Source organism: Lepidothrix coronata, unplaced genomic scaffold (genome assembly GCF_001604755.1).
Source record: "Lepidothrix coronata isolate B3197 unplaced genomic scaffold, Lepidothrix_coronata-1.0 Scaffold12, whole genome shotgun sequence".
NCBI classification, from domain to species: Eukaryota; Metazoa; Chordata; class Aves; order Passeriformes; family Pipridae; genus Lepidothrix; species Lepidothrix coronata.
This window is the reverse complement of record NW_016690192.1, coordinates 6372282-6397476: the sequence shown is the minus strand read 5'-3', so window position 1 is coordinate 6397476 and position 25195 is coordinate 6372282. Positions and strand designations below refer to the sequence as shown.

The 25195-nt window shown below is 44.3% G+C and overlaps 1 protein-coding gene across 4 annotated transcripts in view; it reads right to left on the bottom strand.

Moving 5' to 3' along the window:
* ROR1 (receptor tyrosine kinase like orphan receptor 1) overlaps nt 1–25195 on the bottom strand; it is an 87775-nt gene that overhangs the window by 29119 nt on the left and 33461 nt on the right. For 3 of the 4 annotated variants that reach the window (XM_017805347.1, XM_017805348.1, XM_017805346.1), the window contains exons 2-4: nt 19894–19965; nt 8121–8408; nt 7027–7057 (exon numbers count right to left, since the gene is read on the bottom strand). In XM_017805347.1, the coding sequence (XP_017660836.1) occupies nt 7027–7057; nt 8121–8408; nt 19894–19936 (362 nt within the window). In that variant the 5' untranslated portion in view covers nt 19937–19965. Of the gene's footprint in view, nt 1–7026; nt 7058–8120; nt 8409–19893; nt 19966–21406; nt 21418–25195 lie in introns of those variants that run through there. The other variant, XM_017805349.1, reaches the window with a different exon arrangement.

The window sequence follows — 25195 nt, the reverse complement described above, 5'->3', positions numbered from 1 at the left end:
TTTGAAAAGTTCCTACACCCACAGTGTTAAAAATGGCAATAAGGTCTTGATATATAAATAAAGGCAGCAAAGTCTTGATATAATGACAATTTAAATGCATTTTTCAGTGTTACCCTCAGCACTAAACTCCCCCAATCTCTCAGGGTCTTGCCACAAATCCCATGTGCCACATCAGGGGTTACTGACTATGCAACTGCTTGTATTAAAATCTCAAAAAACCAGAAGTCCAAATACCCTTCAAATACTGACTGGAGCATTCCACAAGGGCCATTTCTATACCAAACATTTATCCACATATGTAGTTGCTATGGGTGATCCTGCACAGAAGGAAAACAAATCCAGTTCTTAAATAGCACATTGTCTTTTCCTTTGTGTTACTGAAATGCATTAGGGAAATCTGGCTCCCCATATCCAAGTATAATGTACCTCAGTCCCTTCTCCCTCCCCACTTAAAAAAATATTGACATGGTTGTAATTCATTTGTTTTCAGATAATACAACTCTGCCTCCACACTGTGCCATACAGTGCCACATGCAGACAGAAGGGCTTTCTGTTTGCACTGCAGGCAGATAAGAGAACACTTCAGCTAAAATTTGCAAAAATATTTATCAGATACCCTTTTAAAAGTCAAAAGCACTTTCTAAGGTCAATCTTTCCCCAAGCCACAGGCCAGTTTTTTTTCTACAGACTTACCAGCATGACAAAATACAATTTAAGCCACTTTATTAGTAAGAGCTCCGTGGCAAAGAACTTGGGTGTTTGCAGCATTGCTCACATGGAAATGTGGATGGTGCAGGGCCACAGCAAAGAACAACTGGATTTTGGGAAGGAATTCTGTGACCATGGTGAGGCCCTGGCACAGGTTGCCCAGAGAAGCTGTGGCTGCCCCATCCCTGGAAGTGTCCAAGGCCAGGTTGGACAGGGCTTGGAGCGATGTGGGATAGTGGAAGGTGTCCTGGATGGAACAAGATGAGCTTTAAGGTCCCTTCCAACCCAAATCAAACCTCTCCATGATTCTATCCTTTATTTTGTTACAGGTCACTCATGCAGTAGTTTGGGCCCATCACCCCAGGATGTCAAACCCAGCCAAAGTGACCAGTGGCACTTCAGCTGCATCTGAAGAAGCACAAACAGCTCCACTCCAGGCCACAGAAACACACCCTTAATCTCACTTTGGCTCAGTTTCCCACATGTGTTCTGGGAGATAAGAGAAGGTAAAGAGGTAAAGGACCCTGGGATTCCCAGATTGTGGGTATATTTAGCTACATAAGTACCCTGAGGTAGATAAAATACACCAAAATAGGAGCCAATTCCTTTAATACAAGACACAAATATGGTTTCCTAAATTCTGTACTACAATTACCCAGAGGTTTTATTTCTTTTTGCTCACTCAGGAAAGTCCAAGAGCTTGAGTCCCAAAAACCTGTACACCCTGGTGCCTCAGCATCCACCTCACTGTCTGTGATGCCACAGGAATGTCCCAGAGCAAACTGCAGCAGAATAATCAGAACCAGGGAAAAGGTGAGACAGTGGCATAACAGATAAGTGTGCCCCAGATCAAAGACCAAAGTGAAGAGGACAAGGCCAGCTTTCCCTGGAAACATTCCCATTCCACCCTGACATGCTCACAGCAGATAACCTGACTCCCAGCCCCTGGCAAAACTGAGGGAGTATTATTTTCACTGGGATGAAGTAATGCAGCAGGATGTGACATGGTTTCTGTCAGCATCAGCCACTCACACTCCAACTCTGCACCACGTGGGTTTTTTTCTTCCCAAATATATTTATATTGGCCTCCACATGGAATATCCCACTTCGAGTTTGTGTCTAAGATCCTACAGGCCACAGGTACAAGCTGTTGTACCAACACACAGCGGGGCTATAAAAGATCCTGCACCAAAACTCGTGGGAATTGTGTTCAGTACTCATCCAAAATTTCCATCATCACTGAACAGCAGGGAGGGAGTTTCTGTGACAGCCAAAAACATGGTACAGGACTGGAAATGAACACACCTCCAAGATTCTCGGGGTCAAGCCTGGCACCCTCCTGGGGGCAGAGCCTTGGGTTCTGTGGGCTGGGAGCTCGGCCTCAGGATGAATCTGCTCTTGCCTCTTTATTGGCTTTTTTTCTTCTATAAATTTTAACTTCTATGGCCAAAATTTCTCTGTTACTCTCTGAAATGCACAGTCATACAGTTGGCCAGGTCTCTCCTGGATGCTGGCCAGTGGTTACGTGTTTTCTCATTGAAGGGACCATGGTGACATCCAGCCACACAGAGCCACTGCATAAAGATCTGTTTTATTAAAAAACCCACATGTTGCAATACAAGCAAAAAATAATAAAAAAAATCCTAATCACTGAAAAAGAAGATGAGGGAATCCTGGGAGGGTTGAGGTTTCATAAGCTTTCCAAGCTATTTCTGGGAATCATAAACCCCATTTGATTTTATGAATCAAGTGCCCCTTAAAATTACAGCCCTCTCATCTCCTCTTTTCCTCCCCTTCTCATTCCCAGTGGTTAAATAAAGAAAATAAAGGTTATAGATATACAAGAGGCTCTATTAAGAATAAAAGGACTGTTTCAGAGCAATATTGACACAAGGAATTTATATTCTCTGCTCGGGAGGTGCCAGTCCATGACATCCACATCCAGTTTGATCAACATTCCCGGTGTTGCACAGCAACCACTGCACATCCAAGAGCGGGAATATTGATGAGCCAGTCATTTTTCTCCTTTAAAACCTAAAACATCATGTCTTGTGAACTCACAGAATACTCCCGAGAGGTGCCACATTGATTTTCCGATGTTTCCACTGCAGTAAGTCAAAAGCCTGTGTTGTTGAGTGAACTATTTCACCTGCAGGTTAAACCTTCTTGGAACGTGCTCATGACACAATAAACTGTGTGTGGTTTTCTAACACAGAGATCATTTTCTTGAACTCTTCCCACTGGAACTCGCTCCAGCAGGGTTTTTCCAGCTCATTTTTAGACCAGATCACGTAAACTGCAGGTTTCTCTCCCACTATAGCTCTTGTGGCAGTTCTTGAACTGTGCTCCATCACCTCTAATTTCAGTGATTTGTGCCCAGAGTTTCTCCTGCAGTGGGTGAAGCTCAGGGCAAGCACAGGGCCCTTGCTCCAGGAAGAGGAAACAAGATAGAATGAGACAAAAATAATAATAATGGAAAAGATTGGGCACACAACCATTTCCCAGGCCAAAGTATCTCAATTGTTACATCAGATTCTCTCATCTCCAGGAACCTGCTGTGCTCTTATCTTAGCCTGTTCTGATTTCAATCTGTTTCATGACCTGAGGTGAAGATACACACTGCTATGTCCTTAAAGGACCAAACCTTGCTGTGGATATATCATGGATATAAAGTGAGTTTTACAATGATGTGAAGCACAAGAACTTAAAAAATAATGTTAAAGTTATGATCTTTCAAGACATTTTTAGAAGCCACGGCTAGACTGGTGCATATTCCTGGGCTAGTGGAAGGTGTCCCTGCAGCAAGATGATCTTTACAGTCCCTTCCAGCCCAAACCATTTAATAATATATTTGTATTCACAATATACAGACACGCACAGAAAGATGCACAAGTACACGAGTTAACCACTAAATGTTCTCTTTCATCATCCTCAAATTATTAAATTAATCCAATTGGAGTTCACATTCATAAATCTCATGGATAAAAGAAGGGGGTACCTGAGCTGATGGTGGCCTTTTACACCCAGATTCAACCAGACCCCTGTGCCCTATGTGCCCCTCCCAGACTCCTGCCTGCTGTGGAGGTGCCCTTGACACCATCCACTTTATGGAAACTATTCCAGGAGTCTGGGAGCCAGAGCTGGTTCCTGGCCATGCATCCGGAGTGCAGGACAGAGGCATTCCTGCTTTCCCCACAGCTCACTGAGCTCCTTAGAGCTGGCACTGGATCTGTGGCACCTTCCGGCACAACACGAGATAAAATAATGATTTATTTATGAAGCAGGAGTGGGAGTTGTTGGGTTTTTTTTTAAAGCAAAAGAAGCTTCTTCCAGCTAAGTCAGAGCAGCAGAGCAGGTTAATGGGATGTGATAACCCCCAGATAAGGGTTTACAGCTGACCTTTGCCAAAAACGGGAGAGTTAAAGGAAGGACGTTCAGGTCAGGCAGTGCTTCCCACCCCAGCAATACCTTGGGTTCCTCATGTTCTCAGGGACAGCACTGCTGGATTTTCTTTCATTTGCTTCAGATTGATTGTCAAATCAGACTTTTGGCTCTGAATAACTCTACCAGTGCTTAGGGAAAACAGAAACATACACATGAATTATTCGATTATCTAGCACTGCCTGCCTTCTTTTACAGAAGTCACCATTTAACCTTTTTATTTTTAAGCTACACTTGGCCCATCTATTTCTCACATCAGTGCAGAGCTCTGCTCCTATAAATTATGCCAAGAAAAAGTGCTGAGCACATGGATTTTTTTTAAACATGATCCTCAAATTAAATCTGTAAATGAACAGAACCTTCCCCTCCTGGCAGGCTGATAAAGAGGACATGGGAAAAGCAGGCCCAGGGAAAAGGCTGCTACTTGCCATCAGTTTTGTTCTGAGCTGATGCTGATAAGGCACAAACACTATGCAAGTACAAGTTTTCATTTCCTCAACATCCTCCGAAGTGCTTTCCAGATTTAGCCTTCATCTAAACCACTCTGATATGTCCCCAGATGTACAGGGAGCGTCCATGTGCTCCGAGCAGCACCAGCCCCGCCGGCACAGCAAGGAGGAGAGACACAGATTCCCATCGATGTATTCTAGGGAATGAAAATCAGCTGAACCCATGGATCCACAGCCAGTTTAGCCACAGCACCAGGATTAATGACTTAACTTCCAAAAACATGGCAAGAAGATATTTTATCACGCAGCTTCCAGGACTATTCCCGAAGGAAGTATTTCCCCATCCCTGGAGGGAGGATGGTGAGGGGACTAATCTATCACCTGAGAACTTGAAAACCGGGGTTGGTTTTCACAGATAAAAGCAGATCAATTAATTGCATATCTACAAATTCATTTGTGAACTTGTAACAGGGAGAAGGCTACGCTTGAGAAGGCCACAAAATCCAATATTCAGGGTATTGTTCGCATGGAAGGAACAACAAAGAGCGGGGACCAGATTCTGAGGTAATTTCCCTCCTTTATTTCCAATTTTCCCTCCCACAACTGGGCCTAACCTGTATCCATAAGGCTCTTGCACTCATGCTATCAATGAAGTTCAACACAACATACATGGACTTGTTTTTTCACTCATTTAAAACAAGTTCCAAGTTTGTAATTTCTTTGTGATAAACTCCTTGATTCTCTGATTTCCTAGATTAAATCTGATAGGCTTCTAGAGGAATGTAAATGTTCTCCGTTCAGTAAAACAGATCCCTCTGCTCATTTCTCTGGATGTATTTCCCTCCAATGTTTAGCACAATGTGACCTCTCACCACGCAGAGCCACAACCTCCCAGGGTAATGAAGTGTGACTAAATATCTTTTATGCTTACAAAATTATAAGGCACGATTATAAAATCAAAATTAAAGAGGACATCTCACTTTCTTTTCACCTTTTCTCATTGTGTTTGTATTTTAGCTGGTTAAGTTGGGGTATTTAATTTTTTTGCAGGGGCGCAAAGCAACCCTCAAATCCTGCCAGAAAATAAAAATAGGAAAAAAGGTTCCCAAATGTAGTTTGTTTTAAAAAGCGAGGCAATCCTGAGTGGCCCGGACAGTGAAATTCCAGCACAGCTCTGCTTTCTGTGCTCACGTGGGTTTCTGACCACCAAGGATGTCTTGCTCAACCTCACAAATTTCAGAAACCCCAAACTAGGTGGGAGCAGACACAAAATACTCATCTTCTCACCTCATTCATTAAGTCTCCAAACTGCTGAAGAGCCCAGCAGCCCCCGCTCCCCAAGGTACCGTGATTTCCTCCCCAGAACAATCACAAAATGGAGCTGAAATCCCAGCAAAGAGCTCCCCTTCCAAAACAAACTCCAACTCCTTGTCAGGCACCTTCACAAGGGGAGACAAACCACATTTTCTGATGTTCCATTAGAGGGCATCCTCGCATGTCCTTTTGTGGTCAGATGCTCCTCCTAATTTATATCCTCTGCAACGCTTTGGGAAAGATCTTCCATAAGGAGCCAAGAATGTTCAAATCCTCAAGTTTTTGCATCTCTTGTAATTATATTAAGAGTTTCATTTTGTGTTTTAGTTGGTTCTGTATTTCTCACTCTCACCAGGAGAGGTGGATTTTCATTATTTTTCCACACATGAGATGTGAATAAGCTGGACACACCATCACAAAACTAATTTCAAACTTCAGGACAAGTGAAAATCACATTTGAAACACAATGAGGGGCTACAAAAGGTAAGTTTGATAATGTGTTTTGAAACAAGAGATAAAAGTGTATATTCTCAAAACCCGCTGAAGACAGAAGCTCCACTGCCAAAATACAACGTGGCAAGTGCTCAGCCCCAGCAGCAGGAGCCAAACCTGAGCTCCAGGAAACAGGGAGCTGCTGTACCAACAGCCACTGCTCCCACCCACATACTCAATCTTTAAAAAGTCAGGTTTAAGACAGTTTACTAATGCAGGTACAGATAGATACAGACACAGTTTACGACCAGCAGTCCCCTTAAAATCAGTAAGAAGCCCCTTGGTAGTAAAATCTACTTGTAGCGATAAATATTTTCTATACTGGGCTGTGACATGCATGAAGCACCTGGAAGTGCACTGAAATCAGCTCAAGGACTGAAGGCACCAGAGGATCTAAAGGCAATAATATTGGAAATTAAGAAGTCTAGGATAAGAAATAGGAGTTGACATGACAATATGAAAATACAGCTACGAGACAGATAATTCAGTTATAATAAATTACCATCCTATCTGACTTAAAGCAGAATGTAAAAGTGCTCCTGTCACACAGGATGACAAATGAACTTCTGACTGCTGAAATGGAAGATTAATGAATAGATACAACAGACATGAAACAACTTACGAGGATCCTGGGCTGGCTGTTGGCGGGGGACCTGGAAAAGTGACAGAAGAAAAACAGCGGGATGAGTTATGGTGAGGTGGGAACAGGAAGCTTTTGAAAAGCTTTTAAAAGATAAAAGTAACAGTCTGTCATGTGGGATGTGGTTCGTGTAGCTGAGCAGAGGAGTGGCAGCTCCTCAGGCCCACAGACAAGCCTGGATCCTGCAGCACTGATGGGCTGCAAGAGGGAACCAGCCCCCCATTCCAAACTGCCTTAGGAGAACATCTAAGGATTAATTTCTTAGCAGAAATTAGAAAATGCGGGAGGTTTATGAAAAAAGACTATGAAACTCATCACATAGATGATTCATTGTGTCCCGCTTTTAAGAGGATTTAGCAGCACTCTGTGCAAATATCTTCATCTCAGTAAGTTATTTCCCCTGACTGTGGAAGACAAGACACACTAAACCTGTTTCTTGTTTGGAATCTTCTCACCTGTAAGATCAGCTTTGAAGGCAGTTATCTCAACATATACTTGGAAGAAAAAGTGCTTATTTTACCTGACAGGTACCTACGTATCTCAGTACCATGCCCTCAGTCTGTTGTGCAAGCTGAAATTTCTCACTCACGAGGGACAAAGGTCACTCAGGTACTTGAGAATAAAATGTTTTCTCCCTTCTGGTCTGAATCCAGGCAGGTACCATATTAGTGGAGGCTCAGGGGGGACCTTCTCACTCTCTGCAACTCCCTGACAGGAGGTGGAGCCAGGTGGGGGTCGGGCTCTGCTCCCAGGGAACAAAAGACTGGACAAGGGGAAATGGCTTCAAGTTGTGCCAAGGGTGGTTTAGACTGGATATTCTGGAAAATTTCTTCATGGAAAGGGTTGGAACAGGATGCCCAGGGCAGTGGTGGAGTCACCAACTCTGGAACTGTTAAAAAAATGTGTGGATGTGGCACTTGAGGACATGGATTAGTGGTGAACACGACTGACGGTTGGACTTGATGATCTTAGAGAGCTTTTCCAACCTTAATGATTCCATGACAGTAGTACATCAGTGTGTTCATTTTCAGTGGACAAACGCACCTTTCCCAGTGCTTTCCAAAGAGAGAACTCACCAAACTTCACAAACAGCACCCCGGTGGTGGACACAGTCTTCCTGCCGTTGGTGGCCACGCACTGGAAGTAGCCGGTGTCCGTGGTGTCCAGGTTCCGTATCCTTAGGCGGGACCCGTAGCTGGTGGCACGGAAGGAGATCCTGCGGGGCTCCTGCACCACCGGAGCGTCGTTCTTCAGCCACCGGACCGTGGGAGGGGGATTCCCAGAGACCTTGCAGTGCAGCTCCGCCGTCTGGCCCAGCGTGGTGGTGATGTTGTTCATGGGCTCATCCAGCGTCAGGAAGTAATCTGTGACACAGAGAGGAAAAAAGGTGGATAAAGAGCTCCAGAGCAGGGAATGTCATTCTGAAGAAAGCTCTGAACGTCTTTGAAGGGAAACATAGGAAGTCACTGTCAGGTTTCCCTCTGCTTTCTCAACATCATCCAATTTGACTTCATTTAACACAGAAAAAAGAGGTAACACTGCTTCTCTTTTGGCTTTTATTTTTTATTTTTGCCAACCAGTAAATATGAAAAACACGTATCAGAGCTCCAGCTGCTCATTCTGATGCAGACCGGCCTCTGCTCATGTTTGGATCCACAAAATATAGGAATACATGAAATTAATTGCTCAGAAGTGAAGATCTTGTTGCCCAGAGAGACTGTGGATTCCTCATCCCTGGAAGTGTCCAAGGCCAGGTTGGACAGGGCTTGGAGCAATCTGGTCTAGTGGAAGGTGGCCCTGCCCATGGCAGGTGGTGGGACTGGATGAGCTTTAAGGTCATTTTCAACCCAAACCATTCCAGGACTCTCTGATCCTGTCTTGGAGCCATTTTTAACTGACTCACAAAGAAGTGCAGACAGTGTGTTGCCAATGACTTTGTAATCACTAACTGCAAATATGAGGAATAAGGATCCTATTCAGGAGGAGGAGACTTTGTTCTCAGTCAGTATGTCCATTGCTAAGAGCACTAAACTTTATCTTCAACCTGAAATTGGTCTCATGATCAAAAAATCAAATTAAATCAAAATTATGCAAAATTAAATCAGATTTTTAAAATATCATATTAAATCAAAATTAACCTCTTCTAATTCATTCCCAAGCATTGCCTTCTCCTATCAAGGGCTGTTTCACTGTGCATCCTTCAGGAAGAGGCCTATTTCTAGTAAACTGTATTCAACATTTAATTAAATCCTCTAAAGGCAGTGTGGGAGGGATTGGGATCGGGGAATGGGACACTCAGGCTTTCATCTCCATGTCAGAGGTTCAAACCTAACAGTGGTCATTAGTGATCCAAAGCATTATCAGACCCTGGCTGTCTCAGCAGGGCAGCCAGGGAATGGGAAATCCAGGTCGTATCCAGCTCCTGCACTCTCAGAGTCAGCCCAGGAGGTCAAGAAAAGCCTGTGTCAGTAGGTGAACTTGGAGTCATATAATCCCAGAATGGTTGGGGTTGGGAGAGACCTTCAAGATCATTCTCGTCCTCTACCATGGGCAGGGACCCCTTCCACTAGACCAGGTTGCTCCAAACTGGCCTTGAGCACTTCCAGGGGTGGGGAGTTCACAACCTTGTGCTGTGCTGCTCCCGCTCCGCTGTTCTCAGGTCCACCCACCATTCACTCCAGCAACAAGCCTTCCTAAAGGTGTGCACAACCCCTGCAGCATGCAGAGAACCAGCTCAGCCAACTAACTCACCGGAGTAAGCCACTTCCCTAATTACTTATTGTAATCATGGCTTTACCAGCTACTCCCTTCATTATGGTTTGTGTAGAGCAATATCTCTTCCCTTTGTATTCCATCTGTCGAACACGCCAGCGCTTCCCTGGATTTGCACAGCACTTTGAACAGGGCATTCTTGTCCTCAGCTGGTCCCCAGGAGCCACTGAGGACAAACACTGGCCTTGCCACGTAATTTTCTTTCCACATATATGTGGAAAAAAATAACCCTTTAATGTGCAGGTGTGAAACCGCTTCTCCCAGGTAACAAGTGACAGGATGAGAGGGAACGGCCTCAAGTTGTGCCAGGGGAGGTTTCGATTGGATATTAGGGAAAATTTCCTCATGGAAAGGGTTGTCAAGCATTGGCATGGGCTGCCCAGGGCAGTGGTGGAGTCCTCATCCCTGGGAGTGTTCCAAAACCACGTGGATGTGGAACTTGGGGCCATGGGTTAGTGGTGAACGTGGTGGTGGTGTTGGTTGAGAGTCTTTTCCAACCTTAAAAATTCCATGATTCGATGCAAATACAGCTGTTTCTATGCTCCCATGGATTCAGTTAGTTAGGAAATGTGTGTATGGGGTTAAAAGGGCAGAGATCCCAGCCCTGGGTGCAGACAGACCACAGGGCTCAATGGCTCTTTCCAGGGTGTCAGACTGGCTTTTCAGCTCCCCGGAATCATTCTCCAAGCTCCATCTCAAGGCTAGAAATGTTTCTGACTTGCCATCTTAATAACCTCCCTGGAAAGCACAGTTTAAGTCAGCCTGGGTTCCCTCCACAATCTGGGTTTAATAAAGTCCCACTAACAGCCTGGAACTGGAGAACCGCAGTTAATTACCCAATGTAACATTTCTATACCACAGCCATTTATATAATTCCTGATAATGTTTCAGAGGCTGCTCCAGACATCCACAGTGTAACAGGGAAAAAGGTCTTGTGGAATACAGGAGAGGCAAACAGAGGAATAAGAATGTAGGGCAGGTTTCCAAAGGCTGGAAAAGGATTTTAAGGTATCAGTAGCAACCGTAAGTCAGTGAAAAATAAGGGCTGTAATGGCAGAGCTATGGGACAACTTCTCTTTAGCTTCTGACTCCTCTAATTGTTCTCCACCTTCCTCCTTGAGCCACTACAGAAACACCAAAACAAAATGCATCTGCTAAATTCAGCTTAGCTTAATCCTCAAATCCATAAATCCAGCACCTGAATCATAAATCAGATCAAGCAGCTCACCTGAGATGAGATTTAAACAGGGCAGGTTTCAAGCCATTGGAAGCTTCATGAGAAGATGTTTCTCACAGATAAAGCAGTTTTGGGATCAAAAACAAGCTCCCAGAAACCCTTGGATGTTACTGAGGCATATAGAATTACGAGCATTCCTTCCCTGGCATGCACAAAAGACATCCATCACTGTCCTTCCCTGGCACTGAGGGGCCAAAAACAAACCCAGTTTTATTTTTATTAATTGTGTCAAACTCTCACCTACCAAAGCCCGTTAAAGGAGAAATTCTTGGCTGTGAGGGTGGTGAGGCCCTGGCACAGGCTGCCCAGAGCAGCTTTGGCTGCCCCATCCCTGGAAGTGTCCAAGGCCAGGTTGGACAGGGCTTGGAGCAACCAAACTATCTCCCCATATCTCACCTGACAGTCTCTCTGCCTTCAAGGAGCTCCCCAGATGCCCAGAGTTGACTTCCTCTGACCTAAAGAATAATTTCTTAGAAACAAGATGGTTCTCATGGACAAAGTAATTGCTGCACTTCTGAGAATGAACCAGTCCAGTGGCACTGGCCTTTGGAAAGTCTGAGTTTAATCCTGGCTCTGAGTAGTCTTGGGTGAATCACTTCAGCTGTGATTTTTAGAGGAGCCAAAGGGAAGTAGACACCCAAAGCCAATCAAAGCTCACATGGGATTTATGCAACCAAGGCCTTTTAAAAACAGCCTTAAACCTTTTGGCTCAATCTCTGCAGCTATAAAGCGAGGATAATAATCCCTCTTACATCATGGGGAGGCTGCTATGGACATTAATGAGATAATGCTCATAAAGCACTTTGAAGGTGAAAAGTGCTATGGTGGGATAAGCACTGTTATTATATTTTAAGTTAAATCTCAGGGTTTCAAGCACATAACAAAAGCCCATCCATATTTAAGAGCAGCACTCTATAAAAACATTTGGGAAATGATTTAATTTACAGAAGTAAAGAGCTCTAAATAAAATTTAGCCCACCTATAATTTAATAATAGTCCAACTGATTTTTTTTTAATTTGTAAAAACAATTTACTGCTGGGCCCAGACCCCTAATGCCAAGTTTCAGCCCACAGAGAGTTTTTTTTTAATGGCTGAGTTATAAACCCTTGAAAAATGCTGACAGCCCCTTTACTGGAGCAGCACTAGCGGGTGCCCTATAATGAACTTTTAAATGACTTGAGATAATATCTGGAAAGCCAAGCCTGAAATATATTTCTGGGTTTGAGCCGTTGCCAAGGCAAACACAACACATCATAAGTCATCTTCATGATTCTGAGCACATAAATTGGAGACACTGCATATAAAACCCAAATATTAGGTATCTTTCATGGCCAAACTTTTTGCTGGTTTGATGTTACAGAGCAGCAACAGCTGTGCAAGGATGAAATGGAGAGAGTTGCGTGTCTCAGAAGAAGAAAAGTGTGTGGATTTCCACAGCTCTGTCTTGACATTGTTAAATAGGAGCCTGCCCAGTGTAATAAATCCTCAAATATTCTACTACTTTTAAGTGGAACCCAGGTGGCTTTCAAAATAAAAGCTCCTCCTGGCTGGCCAAGGAATGTTAATCTCCTGTGTGACCACATGGTTACTCTATCTTAAATTACCACAGACACATCTTAGGGCAGTAACACCCTCTCTGCTTGCAGGGGATTTTGCTGGCCACAGGGAGACCTTTATCCCCCCCAGCACCGTGTGTGCTGCATGTTTCTGATTTCACAAGGTGTTTAAAGCACGAAGGGGATGCAGGATTAGACCCTGAAAGGGTCATTTTATGAGAAGAGTTGTTGTTTCACTTATCCTTTTCTTTTTGCCCTTCTGATCTTTCAGAATATTCAAAGAAAAGTTAAAATTAAAGTCTCTGTTCAAGCCTAAAACAGCTTTAATCCAGGTGCACCAGAGGCTGGTGTACCAAGTTAGTTCCATTACAGATGGGTAACAACACACCTTCCTGGAAAGGAGCATCTCCAGACCTTTTCTAAAGCAAACCTGCAGCTGTGGGGAACCATTTCCAGCTGCTGGACTGGAGAACTTGTTTAATTCTGGATTTGAAAATTCAAACCTGCACTGCAGCACATAAAGCAACCACCTGACCTGGCTGGAATAAGGCAGGTGGGATACCAGTCCCACAGGCTGCTTATGGCATTTATAGAATCCTGGAATGGTCTGGGTTGGAAGGGACCTTAAAGCTCATCCAGTTCTACTCCCTGCCATGGGCAGGGACATCTTCCATTAGACAAGGTTGATCAAGCCTCATCCAACCTGGCCTTGAATTAACTTTGTGAACCAAAAGGTCTAGCAGTTCCCTGGTTCTTTGTCATACCATGCACTGGAAAGAAGAAATGCCAAAAAATGTCTCAGTCAGTGACTGCAAGACAGATCTGTTTAGTGAATGATAACACAAGAGTTATCATTAGTTAGAAAACCTCTGTCTGAAAGGAAGGAGCCTCTTGGGCATGTTGGAGGCTCTGACACGCTCTGTCCCATTTAATATCTTAGCCTGGAAAGCAGCATTTTCATTCATTCAGACCTCTGGATTATCCACAAGAGTCCAGTCTGATGCTACACTTACAAGTGTCCCACACTCACAAGTATCGGCACCACCACTGAGCTCGGCCCGTTGGAAATTTTCTGTATGGAATTAGAAAATCTCCAGTTGTCTTTGGAGAAAATCAACAACGTGAAGCCCATCCAGCCTGAAGTCGCTGGAGGGGCTTGCTGGCTGTTCCATATGTTCAGTTGGCTGGAATTCTGAGCTCAAGAAGGAACCAGCAGGACTTCTGATGGAAGCGTGGCCATAGACAGGGCACATAATTCTCTGTTGGAAAAAGGATTGACCACTGATTGCTTGATCTGCCTATAACACACAGACAACTCCCAATCCGTGGGTCTGATCACCAGATCCTTGCTATTAAAAGGGGCAAAAGGAAAACTTCCAGCTGGAATTTCACTTATTTTAAATGAATAAAAGCAGAGGAAGAGGTGCCACACTTAACCCATGATTTGGTGACCCATATGAAGAATATTAACACTAAAAAAGTCCAGATAATGGTGTGGGATATTCAATGACAACTGTCTTGGGACAAAAGGAAACCTTCCATGCCTTTGTTTGCCCGGCTAAATTTCCAAGGAGTTTCCTCAGTGGTGTGTGTGTGTGCAGGACTCAATTTGGGATGCACACGGAAGCTGGGCTTCCTCTTCCCAAACATATCCAGAGGCTTCAGAGCCACCCAGGATAACTCCCTGAACCCAAACAGGCTGCCTGAGGCTTGATGGCTTCGCAGATCTCCACGGGTGACACTCACTGTGCTTGGGATTCTCAGGACTAATTGCTGCTTTCTGATAATTAACAGCTTAGATACAGCCCTGGGCCATAGGGAGGGAGGGAAACCAGACTTCCAAAAAATGACCTGGAACCGGAATCCTATTGCTTTGATGGGAACTGGACAACTCGTCCCCCTCCACGGCACTGTGAACTCTTCATGTGCATCTGAGAGGTGGCATCTGCCTCTCCTTTGACTTAAACTCTGAGGTTTAAGGACAGATGTCTCCAAGGTCACTTTGATGCTCCGATCTGGAGAGGGGAAATGAAGCTTTTCTTTACTCAGGAACCAGTTTTATAGCACAAGTAGGAAGCCTCTAAACTTTATCACCCAAAAAAAGTGATTTGGAATAGGTAAACAAATGTCCACATCCAGCTATAAACCCAACTACTGAAAACCATCAAGGGATTTTGTTGTCACTTTAGAAGCTGCTCTGCAGTAAAGAGCCACGTAGAAAAAGTGCAGCATTAAAGGGAGGGTGCATGGAAAGGTATGTGCCTCAAGATTAATGCTGTAGAGTCAAAGAAAAGCTGTTATTTCTGACATTTTGACATAGCATCACTTTAGGATCTGGTTCTTATTAGCCCTTTCTGTGCCTTTTAAAGGTCTATTTTTTTAAAACCAAAAATGTCAGGAAATTTGGACCAGAAACGTACAATAAAACACGTCCCTTGACCCTCTGATCTATCAATCTTTCAAATAAACAAAGATAGCTGGATGAGCCAGGAAAGGATTATTATATATAGTTACCTTATGGATAATGGTCAATATTCACTGCACACACACAGCTTATAGAAACAATCCAACCTAAGTGAAGCTTTTTGTGAAAGATTTTTGCCATGAATGCCCCAAGTTACTCAGGGTTTCTTTTTCGGGTTGTGTTCTGTGACCTTCGAATTTCACACCCTGTATTATTTATAAATGAGACATTCAAGAAACACAAATTCTCAAATAAAACCATACACTCCGTCAGTGGAAAAGCAAACAAAAGGAGCTAATGTACTGTGGCTAAAAAAATGTTCAAACAAAGTAGCAGTAATTTACTGCCTCGCTACTAACGGGACCCCACAAATCGAATCAGGATCCTGAGCCCCATCAGGGGACCTTGATTTACCCAATATCCCCCAGATAATAAAGGAAAATAAAAAGGTAAATTGTGCATGAATGTGAAAGCTGTAATTCTTCCCCTTTCACCACACGGATCGAATTCACATGCAGTGATTTCAAAGGAGAATCTGGAAATCTCCAAAGAGCTGGGGCCAAAGGCAGGAGGCACCGATCCACCTGGTTTTCTCCACGTTTGGTTTTGTTTATGTTGTTTAAGATGTAGTTTGCCTAAGAGTCAAATTCTCCCTGGGAGATCACAAAGATCTCCCCTACAAGAACTCAAAGCCAGGTCATTTCTCTGCCTGGAAAGATGTTCCAAGGGGCAGCTTTAGCCTGGATTTGTCAGGAAGGATGGCAGAACCTCCCCTTGGAAAATCCCACACCCAAAGGGTCCATCAGCACCTGGATGTCCCGCAGACCCTTCCTTGTGCTGTAGCCATGGTCCAGCCCACCCTGCCAGGGAACGTTCTGCCCACACAAGGATCTCTAGAAAGTTAATGACACATTCCCACACGCTGCACTTCTCCCATTCCTTGTTTTGACCTTCCACAGTTATTTCCTGCTGCGGATGCCCAGACCATCCCAGGGGGATGCTTGCTATAGGTGATCCCTGTATTGATATGCCTTTGAATATTAAGGATAAATCTCAGATTAACCTTAAACTGCTGAGATTAACTTTAAACTGATTTGGGGTGCATTTTGTAAAATCCCAACTCCTGCTGCCAAGCTCTCCAGGGAATGTTTGCCTTTCCTGGAGCACCATGGGACTGCCAAGTGCTGACTGCAAGGTCTGTGCCACATGGAGAGGCTGGGAGTGCTGGGAGCTCAAATCCTGGGCTTGGGATCATGGATATCTGTAAATGGAAATGGCTCCCAAGCCCTGAACCATTCCAAAGTTTTATACTTGTTTGCCAAAGGCCATGGAAGGGAAAGGAAAACAGGCAGTATCTGCAAAACTTCACACTAATAGTTTTCTTTGGAAGCTGAAGGACCAAGTGAAGACGCCAGGAGGAGGAGGAGGAGGAGGAGGAGGAGGTACCAGCACTCCAGCTGCACTCCAGCCCCAATGCCCTCAGCTCCAGGACACATCCTTGGGCATGGCCATGATGGAACAAGCTCCAGAGGAGGCTGTAGGTGGGAATGGGGGGATCACAAGAACCCTCCAGGAGAACGACTCCATCGTTCTCTTATCAGTCCTGCAGAACCAACAGTCACTGAAGTTGAATCCCACTCACAGTCAAAAGAAAATAATATTTCAAAGCTGACTCTTTCTTGGCAAAGACTCCAATATTATCTTAGCCTAAGGATGGAGAGATCCCAAACAATTCCTCCACTGTACAGACGTAAATAGGCTCTCACTCAAATTCAGGCCTATTTCTTTGTAAATAAACCCAGGTCTGAGGGAAGGAAAAGCCTCCCCTTCCACCATCATTTTTGTGGAAGAGAAGCAGCTGAAGGAAGGGCTCTTCACCTTTTTAAAGAAGGAAAAGAAGAGCAGATAGTAAATCTGAAGCTGCAGGTTCCCTCAGCCTGAGAGAATCTCAACCAGCAACTTGGGGCTGAAAGGCTTCACATCCTGCCACTGACCCCCTGAAATGGGTCTTTTCCTACCACCAGAGCCCCTTCTTTCCCCTGAAGTTCACTTAATTTTCCTTATATAATTAAATATCTCTTGAATCATATTTTCATTTCTCTTTTTCCCTCGTGGCATTCCCTCTGCACCCCGTGGTTTAGCAGTGGGAAAAGAGAGAGAAATGCTCACAGCTAAATCCCCCCTGTTTTAAAAGTGATTATTTCTTTATTTTTTATGCCCAGTTTGTTTGTTTTTTTAAGGTTTTGGTGAGAAACCACCTCCTCCCTCCCATCAATCGCTGCTTTCAACAGCTCTTCACGGGTGGCTGCGTCTCTTTTAAATTCATTTCCTGCTAAAAAGAATAAACAGGCAACTGTTTAATGCTGTCGATTTGGCTTATTTAATAGAAATTGAAACCTGAATAGGGCTCAGTTGTAAGATAATCAGTGCAGAACTCACTGAGAGCGAGGGAAAGCAGCAGATTAAGTCATTATTTCAAAATGCAGAATATTATTATCAAGACTCTGAGCTGTTCCTCCTTCCCAAACACACGGGATATAGTGGAGATGCTCATTTCCAAAAGGCAGCAGGTAGAGTTGGAGCCACTTAGCGCAGGCAGCCATTTAATTGGGAAATTTGGCTGGGAACCACTTTCATGTGGTGAACTTAATAGGCTTTAAACTGAGTTTTACTGCGTGACCTCCTGGCTGAGTGCAGCAAAGACAAGTGGATGTTGATTCCTTGAGATGCTTGTTTGCAAAAGAAATGGAAACTAAGTGCACACCTAATTTTCTCCTCTGAGGTTTCAACTCCCCGGGTCAGCATGTGCTTTATACAAGACCTTCAGCAGAAGCAGCAGCTCCCACATTAAAGCCCCTGCTCTCTCCCAGACAAGACAAAACCTGTGTGCCTCACTTTGCTGGGAGGAGAACTCGCCCTCTGACTCAGCTTTTGCATTTTAATCCCATATGTAAATTAGTGTTTAGGTGTGGGAGCTGACAGCAGCCTGAATGCTAATCAGCTCCAGCAAAGGGGCTGGTAATCCCCCAGGAATGCAGGATTCAGCCCAGCCTGTGGTAATTGCTGCATTCCAGGTGGATTAGGAGCCTGGAAGTTCATTTTACCTGTTTCTGACAATATACAGAGCTCAGGAACAGGTGTCATGGAAGTAACGTGGAAAATGGTTCAATTACTGATGGAGAGGTCAGGCTCAGCTGGCACAGGAAGTTTCAGCTCTACTTTGACTGTCCAAAGTTTTGCCTTCTCTCTGCAATTTCCAAATTTTGAGTGTTCGTGGCCTTAACTTGCATTTTCTAGGCCACTTAGTTATTTCTTACTTTTTGAAAAACCAAAGAAAGCTGCCAAACAAGTAAAGAAACACTGAAAGAGGGTAGATTAAGATTGGATATTAGGAATAAATTCTTCTCCAGTGTGGCTTTTTACAAGGGCATGAAGTGACAGGACAAGGGGGAATGGCTTCCCACTGCCAGAGGGCAGGGTTAGGTGGGATATTGGGAAAGAATTCTACCCTGTGAGGGTGAGGAGGCCCTGGCACAGGTTGCCCAGAGAAACTGTGGCTGCCCCATCCCTGGAAGTGTCTAAGGCCAGGTTGGATGGGGCTTGGAGCAACCTGGGATAGTGGAAGGTGTCCCTGCCCATGGCAGGGGGTGGAATGGGATGAGCTTTAAGGTCCCTCCCAACCCAAACCATTCCATGATCCTGTCTGGGGAGACCACTGCCTTCATCTCTCTGCAGCTTTGGGATGTTCCCTGAGCACAGCCCGGCCCCGCCACGAGCGCCTGGATGAATCCCTGCAGTGGGATAAGACATCCAGTCTGGTAACACCTTCTTTCAGCAATTTGCTGTGATTTGGGAATTCTCTGCTTAATGACTAGAAGCTTTTCTCCCTGTCCCACCACAAAGCACCAGCCCTTTGACTTTGGTCTTCTCCACTGTGTCCTGGATCACCAGAAAGTCCTGCTCCTTCCCCACTGGGAAGGCAGATGTGAAAGAATCAACCTCAAGTACTCAGAACCACATATTCTCTTCATACTTAAGCACAGCAAACATATTTATGCATAAACATAAAGCATTATGAACACATGTTCAAAAAAAACATTAACAAAATACAGACAAAAACAGCTGGAAAAACCATCTGTGGCAGAATTCCACTATGGGAAATCTCCAGCTAAAGAGTAAACGGTCGGTACAGTTTGAAGCAAATGAAAGGAGTGGTTGACAAATTGCACTCCACTGGAATGGTTCATCAGAACCCTTTCAAAGACCACATTGACTCAGGAGCTGCAGCCACTGCCTTGCAATAAGGGCTGGAGGAATCTGAGCAATTTGGCTTAAATAATTAGTGGTGCATCATTTACACAATCAAGGGGAATGAGAAATACATCCCTGTTCTTACAATATATACCCTTCACAGAGCTCCAAGTCACATATAATCCCCACCCACAAATGTATTTCTCCCTCTATTATTAAAGCCTCAAAATTTCACAATAAACACACCAAGGCAAAGTGACTGCCCAGTGCTTGTGAATTGTGAGTCCAAAGCCTAACATCCACCAGACAAAACGAGTGAAGCAGTTCATAGACCAACAGAACTCACATCTTGAAATATTTTTGCCATGTGGAACATTTTACTGATACAAGAAACAAACACAGCAATCTCCAGAAATCACAGAACCACATGTAATTAAATGCCAAAGGATTACAAGGCAAATGAGCTTTATCTTAAATGCCCCCTCGCCCCTTTGTTGGCTGATCTGGTCAAGAACTGGGATTTTCAAATCTGATTTCAGGTGCTTCTATGTATTTTATGTCCTCTTACCTTTATCTAATTCACTGGAGATGTTCCATGACGATGTGGGCATGAAATCAGCAACAACTGAGGAATTTGCCCCTGGAAGGGAAAAAGAGAAAAAACAAGAGATGCTGTTAATATATCGATCCTACATGATCAGGAATAAAGTTCCTGGCATAGTAATGACATTATTTGAAGAGCAGCAGCTATTAAAATGCTGGCAGGCTGAGACAGATGGGCAGCAGGACCAGCCAAGTGGAAAAAGGCACTGCGCCAGTGCTGGAGCTTGTTTTGCAAGACTGTTCACTGGGAGGCCTTGTGCTAATTAAGCAGCCAATCCTTGGGATGTGTTTGGCCCACCTTAAAATCCCTCCACGAGTTTTACAGAGGCAGAATGACTCTGCAGTGTGAGGAAAACACCAAAGCTATGAGGCTTCTCAAAGTGTTAACTATTACTATTTACAAGCGATTTTAATCCTGCAAACCATGAGCACAAGAAGAGACACTTTATGCACTGAAGTTAATAGGGCTATTTGTATGAAAACTTCTCCTAAACAGGGGCTGGACAGACTCATCTGAACACCAGCAGCATTTGCTCATTGCTGTGATAATTCTTTACTTCTCAAGCAAAAGCTGAATGGGGACTTCAGTCTTTACTTGTATTTTTACCTAATTTTAACATGCAATCAGCAAGCTGCAGGGAGGATGGTCTTAAGGGAACTGCCAGCACATGTACAGCCTCAGCTCTAGGTCATGGTAAAACACCTCCCTGTATTCAAACATGGATGATTTCATCTAACACCCATGCAGGACTCTGGGAACTGTGGCCATCCGTGGCAGCTGCCACATCCCACCAGGCTCCAGGGATTAATGACCGTATCTAAGAGCTTTAGTGAGTGATGGTGGGAAGAGTGGGAAGAAGGGGTGTGCACACACATTCCATGGCATGGAAAAGCAGTGCACCTCCTAATTCCCTGTGTCCACCCAGCCCCAGGAAACCTGACCTCAAAAATTAGGAGAGCAATGCTGGATACGGCCCTGAACGTGGGAGAGGAGAGGGAATTTGAAAATAAAACCAAGCAGTGCTCAGTGTGAAAAGATTCACTACAAAGCACCATCCTGCAGCCCAATCCTGCACCCTGGCTGGGTCCCCAGTGCTGGGTGATCTTACTTGTCCCAGAGGTGCACAGAGAGTCGGGGGCTGAGTGTCAGGTGAGACCAGGAATGTTCTGAAGTGTATTCGTTTTGACACCATCCCTTTACCTTATTCCCACATTTCACTTGCAAAAAGTGGCAGTGCAAGGATATGCAAAGATGTTCTGCCTCTATTTGACCCACTAACAACTTTCTAACTCATGAAAAAATCCCGAGAACATTGTGAACACCAAGTTACAAATGCAGGAGCCGCTCGGTTCAGACACAGCCACCACACTTCTTACAAATATGGCCCTGCTTACAAGCCCACCTGGTAGCACTGCTTATTTAACACTCTGGCAAGCATTTCCAATGTAAACATCAATTGGAAGGCACTATAACTCACCTCCAAACACAGCCCAGCCTGTGCAGATACACAGGGCAGGAACCACTGCTGGGGACAGATCCTGGGCCCAGGTCAAGTGGAACAGCCAGGGACACCCCTTCACACAAGCTGAGATTTTGGCCCACTGGGTTCATCCCTCCTCGTTACAGAATCCTTTAGGTTGGAAAAGACCTCTAAGATCATGGAGTCCAGCCTTTGACTGCTCAGCACCTTGCAGTCAGTGTCACAGAACATTCTGGGTTGGAAGGGACCCACTGAATCCAACTTTCAAATGAATGGCCATACAAGGATCAAACCCACAGCCTTTGTGTTATTGGCACCATGCTCTGACCAACTGAGCTAATCATCGTTCTTGACTTTCAACTAACAGCTGAGCTTCTTATCTAACCTGAATGCTTGGCTAAACCTGCAGGGTTCATGGAAAACAGCACGGATCCAGTGCCAGTGTCACCCTCACGGTGACCAGGATCATCCAGGACACCGAGGTCGATGGGTTTGCTCTGAGGATAAAGCTGAGATGGGGGGGAGGTGACAAAGAACCAAACACTGACCAGGACCTGGTCAGTGTAATGCTGGTACCCAAGGTTTGGATGCTCAATCTCCTGCCTCCCCACGTCCTGATTTTTCCATCTCTCCCACCCAAAAATGGGGCAGCTCCTGTAGGCCTGTGAGAAAACCCCTCAGAGACAGCGATCTGAGGTGCTGTTGCCCCTGCTGAAATCAAACTGATTCATCCCTTATGTCACAGGGCACTGCTCAAAACCACAAATAATGGGTTACATCATTCCCACCACTCACACATTCACATTTGGCACTGGACAATATATTTTCCATAGGTACTTTTGTTCATCTGGCAATATTTTAGTGTTAAGTGCCCACAAAAGAACCATATTCTGCAAACAGGCAACACATTCACCAAAACAAAAGTACTAACAATGCTATGATCACAGAGGTATTTTGATATTTAAAACTCCAGAGTGTTCAAATTGATGTTTTCTTAAACAGGCTTTGAAAACATCACAATGAATCTCACGTAGCAGATGTCCATCATCTCATCTACAAAGGAAACCATATTAGAAAACCAAACTTCACTGTTTGTGAGGTAATTCTCCAGGCTGACAACTGGGAATTTTCTGATATCCCTCAATTAAAGCTCAGACTGAAGAGCAAAGCATTACTGTGCCCTTAGTAAAAGTTTTATTTGACTGAAGGGAACATTCAGAGCAGCTACACCGCGTAGGAACATATCACCCAATCAAAGCAGAACACAAAAGCCTCCCAGGAAAGAGGTCCACAAGACATGCCCAGATTTAATCTCTACCTGTGCTGACTCAGGACTGCTGTGCATGGAAGTGACAGCAGTGACTCCTCTCCTTGGAAAAGCTCTGTTGTAACTCCAGGCCAGGTAGGAAGCGCTCTGTGGGAAGGTGACTCTCAGCCAGCCACGGAAAGGGATGAGTCATGGATAGGGGAAGGATCAGAGCCTCATCTCAGCAAACTCATCCGTGATCCACCTCGCTCAGTAAATGTCTCCAGGAGGAAAATGGGTCTAAAAAACCAGGAATGAGTAGGACTTTTCTCCCTTTTGGGACTCACCATGTGTAGTGGGTCCAAGAGCTGGAGCACCAGGAAGGTCACACAGAATGCAAGGCACCTACAGCTATTCCACCCAGGGTGTGGAGAGGAGGGAGCAGAGCTCAGCATCCATCACTCCAATGGCCCATCTGCCCACTTCACTCACACCCCTGACCTTTAAACCCCCACCAACTGCTCCCTTTAGTCTGTGAATCCCATAAACGGCATTTACACACAGCAACTTGTATTGGGGGCACTGCAACAGGCTTGTCCATTTGCTGTCACCAGTAAAAAACAGAGGAAAAAAATCTCCTTAATATTAGAATCACAGAATCCCAGAATCATCCAGGTTGGAAAAGCCCTCCAGGATCATCGAGTCCAGCCTGTGCCCGATCCCCACCGTGTCACCCAGCCCAGAGCACTGAGTGCCACGTCCAGAAATTCCTCCTGATATCCAGCCTCAACCTCCCCTGGTACAGGCCATTTCCTCTTGTCCTATTAATATTGCAACTGAATTTTGAATGAAGAGTTTAAAAGTTAAGCCTTAATCCTTAAAAATTCCCTCATGCCCTGCTTGAACTTGAACTTGCTTGGGAAAAGAGTCAACCTGAGAAATGTGAGCAGCAGAGAGAGCCATTATCCCGTTAAGATTTTATTTATATATGGAATCGTTGCAGATGAATGATGACTCTTATCCTTAACACTTGGAAAGATAATTATCTGTTCAAATCTCTCTGACTGTTAAGAAACATTGGTTTTAAGTTAATGAGAAGTCACAACAGACAATTAGAACCCTGTGAAAAGCCAAGTCAAGTGTATTCAAACACACTCCCCACAGAGAAGTTGGCTAATAGCTGATTTTATGACCAGATTGCATAAGTGTGGAGTGAATTTCACACGTCAGTCCTTGTAAAGCCTTTGTGACTAAATAAACTTCGATACAGTTTACAAAAAGCTGCCTCTCTGTGCAATGTATTTTAACATGAACTAAAGGCAGTCTTAGCCAAAATGGGAAGAAGGAAGGTAACTGAGATGACACCAAGCCCAGAAATGAATGAAGAGTTTAATGCGGAATAAATCTGTTGTACAGAAACAAAGCAGAGAGCAAAGGAAGTAGAGATAAAAATCCTCATGCTTGCAGGAACTCATCTTTTTAAGGTCAAAGAAAAGTCCACTTAAACCATGCAAATAAAAAATTCATAGTGTTTTATTAATGGGCCCCCTCTGTCTTACTTTATATCCCACCAGTGGGTCATTCTATATCTTAATTATATACCCTAATTCTATAATTATATACATATAATCAGGAGTAATTAATTTTTCCTGATACAAAAATGAATGTGATTGCAGCACATGTAATTCAGACCTCACTACAGGATAACCAAAACAGCAAAAAAGGAGTTCAAAGTCTGAGTAATAAGATAAACTATCCAAAATGAATGTTTAAACTACAGAAAAACAGTTTTCCATTTGCAAGTCTCTTTCTGAGTCTGAGCAGAAAGCCTACCCTAAGTGAGTTTTGCTATTCCATGAAGGAATTTGCCTAAGGAAGTGATAAAACCCCAATTTCCCAAGACGTTGAGAACAAGATTGGGCAAGACATCACTAGAGACACAAAGGGGAGTTATCCAACACTGGCAGAAGGGTCAGGGCAGGACAGCTCAACAGGGGACACGGGCACAACTATTTTGGCCAAACATTTTATGGGAGCAGATCTACTGGAAACATCAACACCCCTCAAAGAGGTGAAGAAAAATCTCTAGGAAACAGAGCTCCTACTTGGGTGGGACATTAGGAAAAGAGGAATTGTAGATAAAGTTATACAACTCAGAGAAAAGCTAATTATCCCGAGTGCACAGTATTTTTTGCTTTTCTGCACATTCCAGACCGACTCTTCATCTCTCTCCCTGTCTGGTTCCTACCTGACTGATCTCTTCCAGGATCTTCCCACAGATCTGCCTCCAGGCTGTTTTTCTTCTCACCCTATCTGCCTCATCTTCCTTTTCTGCCTTTTGCAGTCTCTGTTTCACTGTTCCTTTGTAAGTTCCCCACAGGTTTTCATCTGATCTCCCAAGATATTCCATGTTGCAATCACCAGTTACAGCCTCTCCACAGCCCACCCCGGAGCTGCTGAAGGAGATCTAGACATACTTTCTGCAGACTGTAATGGATTTTACCTCATTTTACTAATTTTCTTGTCTGTCTCAAAGCTGG